General features: G+C 34.6%; 1 protein-coding gene across 1 annotated transcript; it reads right to left on the reverse strand.

Moving 5' to 3' along the window:
- Positions 1-171: 171 nt before the first annotated feature.
- Positions 172-2,684, reverse strand: LOC105838736 (protein catecholamines up). The gene is made up of 4 exons (XM_012684502.3): positions 2,575-2,684; positions 1,464-2,493; positions 1,137-1,212; positions 172-1,042 (listed from the first exon to the last, which is right to left on the reverse strand). Exons 2-4 carry the CDS (start codon positions 2,412-2,414, stop codon positions 867-869), a joined length of 1,203 nt encoding a protein of 400 aa, XP_012539956.1. The 5' UTR covers positions 2,415-2,493; positions 2,575-2,684; the 3' UTR covers positions 172-866.
- Positions 2,685-6,465: the final 3,781 nt, after the last annotated feature.

Consider the following 6,465-nt stretch of genomic DNA (forward strand, 5'->3'; position numbering starts at 1 on the left):
TTATAAAAAATTAATATATAATTTCTTGAATAATCCAAAAATATATAGTAATAAATAAGTGCAAATATAAAATTATTTTATAATAAAAATATACTAAACTAGAACATTATTTAATTACATTAAATAAAATATTGTAACATTATTTTAGTATATAGAGAGATCATGATAATCTTTTTGTATTTTTAAATATATATTTTTTACAAAATCGCCGAGTTTTTTCTTAACGTAAAAGTTGCTACAAAAGATTTTTTGTTACATGTACGTAAAAAGTGATCTCTTTCATGTCACTTTAAGTCGTCGATTTCAACACTTTAATTATTGCAGTTTTTATTCTTTAATAGATGGCGTGAATTGTGGCAAAAAACACTCGAGCGACTTTTTCAGCATACGCGTCATTTCGCGACATGCATGGTAATTCTAGCAGAATTGACCAACGCTTCGTCGTTTTCGTAAACCTAAACTAATCTGTCAATTTGCAAGACCCAAGGCACTCAAGAGACCACACATCAACGCACAGATAACAAAAAATATGGTATGCAACACGGGCGTAACGGCCTTTTCCATTCGTGCGGGTAAACGCACTTGTGCAAAAAATATCGATATTACATCCTTGTTACATAATGTACTATTTTGTATCTTATATTTTACTTTTCACAATTCTTTTATAGATTATTTTACGATCTTCTTTGTCAAAGATACATAAATTCAATAATTTTTGTTGATTGCATTAAAAGTAAATATTTTTCTCTTTCTGCAGTATTTCTAAAATAATTTTCTTAGAACTTAATGAGCGAGAATGAAATAAACTGAATGAATATTACACAATAATCTGGTAAAGTAAATTATTTTTAGAGCAAATATATTTCTTATTCATATTTTGTTATAAAAACCATCATGTACACTCCAAAAAGAAGTGCAATTATTTCCATAACCGATTGCCAAAGTTTAGTGGCAGTTAAAAGTTCTGGTATTACAGAAACAGTTGCAATGTAGATAAAGCCTCCTGCTGTGAATGGAAGAATCCATTTTGTCGCCAAATCACCTGGAACACAGGAACACACAAGATAAAATCAGGTGAAAATCACACTAAAATCTGCAACATGTCTATTTAAATTGCAATTATATGTATTTCTTACCCATTCCTTCTGCTAATAAAGAAACAGAAGTTCCCAATAAAGCTCCTATAGCAGTAATCAATTGCAATCCCATTGCCTACAAACAAAAATAATAAAACTTAAAAGTGTAGAATTTTTGCATAATAAACATTATAAAAAAATTTCATAGAAAGTTTAGCAAAAATTTTGATTTTTTTTCTTAATATGAACACAGATTAAAATAATATCTATATTATAAGCAGAAAAAGGCTTTCAGCTGGATGTCACCTGCTAAAAGCCTCCCATTGATAATATAAGTAACTGTGAAAAGCCTAAAAATTAGAGAATAATTGGAATTGTTTATCTCACCGTTTTTTTGCTGTATCCACTTTGTATCAGGATGGCAAAATCACCAATCTCATGTGGAATCTCGTGTAACAGTATCGTTAATGTTGTTATATAACCAATATTATTTCCAGCCATGTAACTAGCACCTATAGCTAGACCATCTGTAAAGTTATGTAGAAAATCTGCCACCAGGTTCAGATAGCCAGCGATTTTGATATCGCTTTCAGGTGCTTTCTGTATCTTGGAGATCGCTTTATCGCTGTTTTTCTTCTCCTTCTTTTCTTTTTTCTCCAGTGACGAGTCTTTTTTCTCTTGAGAATCATGATGAACGTGCGAATGACTGTGACCACCTTTAATAATGCGCACTGCCTTCTCCACTATTAAAAACATCGTTATTCCTAACAATATGCACAAACCAACAGATATGTCATGTTTGTGATGTCCTGACTCTTCTTGGTGACTATGGGAATGTGAATGTACCTCTAAATCCGAGTCATGTGCATGAGGAATCATCGCATGTGGAATCAAATGAAGAAACGCGTCACCCAGCAGACCACCAGACGCAAAGCTCAGCAAGATCTTGAGGAGCCACTCGCGTTGTTCGGTGTTGTCCAATGGTACGAAGAACAATATGAAGAAAGGTGCAGCAGATATGATCACAGTCGACCCAACTGCCCTTATAATAATATCGATATGGTTCTTACGTGGAACGTTTGCATGCGAATGTTTATGAAGTATGTCATCATGATCATGATCATGATCATGATCATGATCATGATCGTGATCGTGATGCTGATATCTATTCGAATGGATTTCGTTGGCTTCTTTTGAATATTTGTAACTCGGCGACTCGTGGAAGCCGTGGCTGTTGCAGATCGTCGGTAGATTTAAAAATATGAGTGCAAGAAAAGTGGAGATTATCACTCTCGAGATCCATTTGCGCATAACGGCCCGCCGGTTATCCCCGGTCATCGCGGTTTCCTTGGCGATTCCGCTGACACGATCGAGAAGAAGCGTTCGCCTGTGAACTATGTGACGTGGACATGCGTGCCTGCGGAAACGTCGGCACAATTAAAGGCGACTTTGTGATCAGAACACGTCATATAAACCACGTACAAATTACGTGACTAACCTCACTTATCAGCTTCGCTACCGCTTCCTAGTTCCTCCACCACGACAGAACCACACAGTATACAGTACACAACTTGCCGTAGTTGCCGTCGGTAATCGTGAGTTGCCAGTGGTTGTCAATCTCCCAAAAAGCGACACGTGCTGCACTCTCTCGCGCCAAAGTTAACTTTCAGAGAGAAGAGTTTCTATAACAAGAAAAGCCAATAACAATTTTTGATTTGATTAAATTCGCCGTATACATATAACAGTTAAGTAAAAAAACACTAAGTTTGAAATATACATATATATAATATTTAAACATACGTATTAGAATCGTTGTTTCAACTTCTTGGTAAACTTATCTATCAGGTAAATATGTGTCTGTCTTTATTTATTTAAGAAAATCAACTCTACCTAATGGCTAAGGGAGCTTTCCAGCAAGTGACACAAATCGACACAGCAGTATTTCTGTCTTTGTATGATATTCAATGAGAGATAAGGACAGAATTATTGTCGATTTGTTTCTTGCTGGAAAGCTCCTTAAGTTTACCAAGAAATTAGAAAACAACCAGTTCTTAATCATTGAATTAAATTTATTTTTTATTAATAATCTGTCTAGGTATTTGATAATATAACCTGATATAACTCAAACGCTTTTGAAAAGCACGCCATAGTTAATTAGAAAATGGCTGATTATGGGAATGATTTCCCTAATTTATCTTATACTTATGAAATAAATAGACTTTGTAAAGTTATACGTGTTTACTAATATCAAGCTTACAAAAGAATAAATAATTTCTTTTTTTAATAAACAACATTCCTTTTTTTAGTATCTAAGAAACATAAATTGCTTGAAATTAGTTTGATAACAAATAAATAAAGAAACTAGAAAATAACTAAAAATGGGGAATAAATCGCAAGGGCTGCCACAGTACTCCCTCCCCAGCGACGTTCTACGTTGCGAAACGAACTTTCTTCTTGGGACCACAGTATGTTCTTAAAGGTCGAGAAGGCAAAACTGAAGGAATGGATGAAGTGGCAGGAAAAGAAACAGCAAGATGATCCAGAGGAATTTCCTTGGGTAAAAAGGCTGGTTTGAGACGTTCCGTGGAGACGTTAACAATTTTACCTGCAATATCAATAGTAAAAAGGTATTCATTAACACGTTTAACAACACGAAAAGGGCCAGAATAAGGTGGTTGAAGTGATTTCTTTAAACAATCTTCTCTGAGCCAAACATGAGAACAATCAGACAAAGCAGGATGATGAAAAGGAGTAGTTTTACAATGATGAGCAGTAGGTCTGGATTTAATCAATCTCATATGTTCTCTATGTTTTTCAATAAAAATTTCAGGATCCGCAGGCAAATCTTCATCAATGAAAAATTCTCCAGGTAAACGAAGAGTAGATCCATAAAGCATTTCAGCAGGAGAAGCTTGTAAATCTTCTTTAAAACAAGTCCGAAGTCCAAGTAAAACGGAGGGTAAAACTTCAATCCAATTATTCTTAGCATGACACATGATAGCACTCTTCAAGGTACGATGCCATCTTTCCAGAATTCCATTAGAAGCAGGATGATAAGCAGAAGTTCTGACACGCTCACAGCCAATAAGATTAGTAAGAGCTTTAAATAAAGCAGCTTCAAATTGAGGACCTTGGTCCGTAGTGACTGTAAATGGAGCACCGTATCTTGCAACCCAGTGTGAATAAAAGGCCGTAGAAACAATATCAGCAGTGACTTCAGATAAAGGAACAGCTTCAGGCCATCTGGAGAACCGATCAATCATAGTAAGACAATACCGAAAACCTTGACAGACAGGAAGAGGTCCAATTAAATCAAGATGTATATGTTGAAAACGTTGATCTGGAACAGAAATCTTGACAGGTAAATTTTTGTTATGTCTTGAAATCTTGGAACGCTGACAAGAAAGACAAGATCTTGACCATTCTTTAATGTCTTTTTTAATTGAAGGCCAAACAAATTTTTGTTGAATTTGTTTTAAAGTCGCTCTACCACTAGGATGAGCCAAACCATGAACAATATCAAAAATTCTTCTTCGTAAACGTAAAGGAACATAAGGACGAATATTCTCAGTGGAACAATCACAAAATATAGGTGAAATTGAACCAGTAAGAATTAATTTTTGTAGCTTAAGAGAAGAATTGTTAAAAAGAGATTTAAGTTCTTCATCTTCCTTTTGACAGTTAGCAAGATCTTCAAGAGAAACAATGACAGGCAAAGAAATAGCATTAATTCTTGAAAATAAATCAGCAACAATATTATCTCTTCCAGAAATATGTCTGATGTCAGTGGAAAATTGTGCAATAAAATCCAGTTGACGAATTTGCCGAGGAGAAGCTTTATCCATCTTCTGATGAAAGGCAAATATTAAAGGTTTATGATCTGTTTGAATAATAAATTCACGTCCTTCAAGAAGATATCTGAAATGTTTAATAGCAGAATAAATACTAAGAAGCTCTCTATCATAAGTGCTATAATTACATTGAGTATCATTTAATTTTTTAGAGAAAAAGGCAATCGGTTTGGAAATCCCATCAATAATTTGTTCCAAGGCCGCTCCAATAGCAAAATCAGAAGCATCACAAGAAAGAATAAGAGGAACTGCAGGAACAGGATGAGTCAAAGTAGTAATCTTGGTAAGTTCTTCTTTACAAAAACGAAAAGCTTCCTCCGCTTCAGGTGTCCAAATAATTAGTCTTCTATCACGCTTCTTACTGTCCTTTAAATAATCTGTCAAAATAGCTTGATGTTTAGCAGCATCTTTTAAACACCGGCGATAGAAATTAATGACTCCTAAAAATCTTCGTAAATCTAGAAATGTTTTAGGCTTTTTAAAATCAATAATAGCTTTAATTTTCTCTGTTGTAGGCTTGATTCCTTGATTAGAAATTAAAAAGCCAAGAAAGGAAATTTCAGACTGGCCAAAAAGACTTTTTGATAAATTAATAGTCATACCAAACTGTTTAAGACGAGAGAAAAGAATTTCAAGATGTTCAAAGTGTTCTTCAACATTATTAGAGGCTATTAAAATGTCATCTAAATAGCAAAAACAGAAGTCTAAGCCAGCAAGAATAATATTCATAAGACGTTGAAAAGTCTGAGCAGCATTACATAGTCCGAAAGGCATGACAAGAAATTCAAAAAGACCGAAAGGAGTGGTTACAGCCGTCTTAGGTATATCTTCAGCAGCAACAGGAACTTGATAATAAGCCTTGACCAAGTCAATTTTAGAAAATATATTCTTACCATGTAATCCCATTGTTAAATCTTGAATATGTGGGAGAGGGTAACGGTCAGGAACAGTAATAGCATTAAGAGCACGATAATCTCCACAAAGTCTCCAGGAATTATCATTTTTAGGGACCATGTGCAGTGGAGAAGACCAACAGCTACTAGAAGGCCTACAAATACCTTGCTCAATCATAAGGTTAAATTCTTCACGAGCAAATTTAAGCTTCTCAGGAGAAAGTCTTCGTGGAGTAACAGAAATAGGAGGTCCTCTTGTAACAATATGATGTTCAACTTGATGTAACTTGTTGGAAGTCAAAGGTGCAAAATGCGTTAATTCAGGAAATCTTGCAAGGATTTTATGGTAAGGTGAGTCAGGAGAAGTAGTGCAAATCGACAAGTGATTAACATTAGACAGTTTCCCTTTAAATGACAATCCAGTAACACTGTCTAAAAGTTTTTTATTCTTGATGTCGATTAAAATCCCGTAATGACTCAAAAAGTCAGCTCCTAAAATAGGACGTTGAATATCCGCGACACAAAATTTCCATTTAAAATTTCTGCGCAGTCCAAGATTTAAAACTAAGGTTTTAACTCCATAGGTATTAATCCTGGATCCATTAGCAGCAAACAGTTTAAAAGATGAAGAAGATTGAGAAAACT

Source organism: Monomorium pharaonis, chromosome 3, assembly GCF_013373865.1.
Source record: "Monomorium pharaonis isolate MP-MQ-018 chromosome 3, ASM1337386v2, whole genome shotgun sequence".
Classification (NCBI taxonomy): Eukaryota; Metazoa; Arthropoda; class Insecta; order Hymenoptera; family Formicidae; genus Monomorium; species Monomorium pharaonis.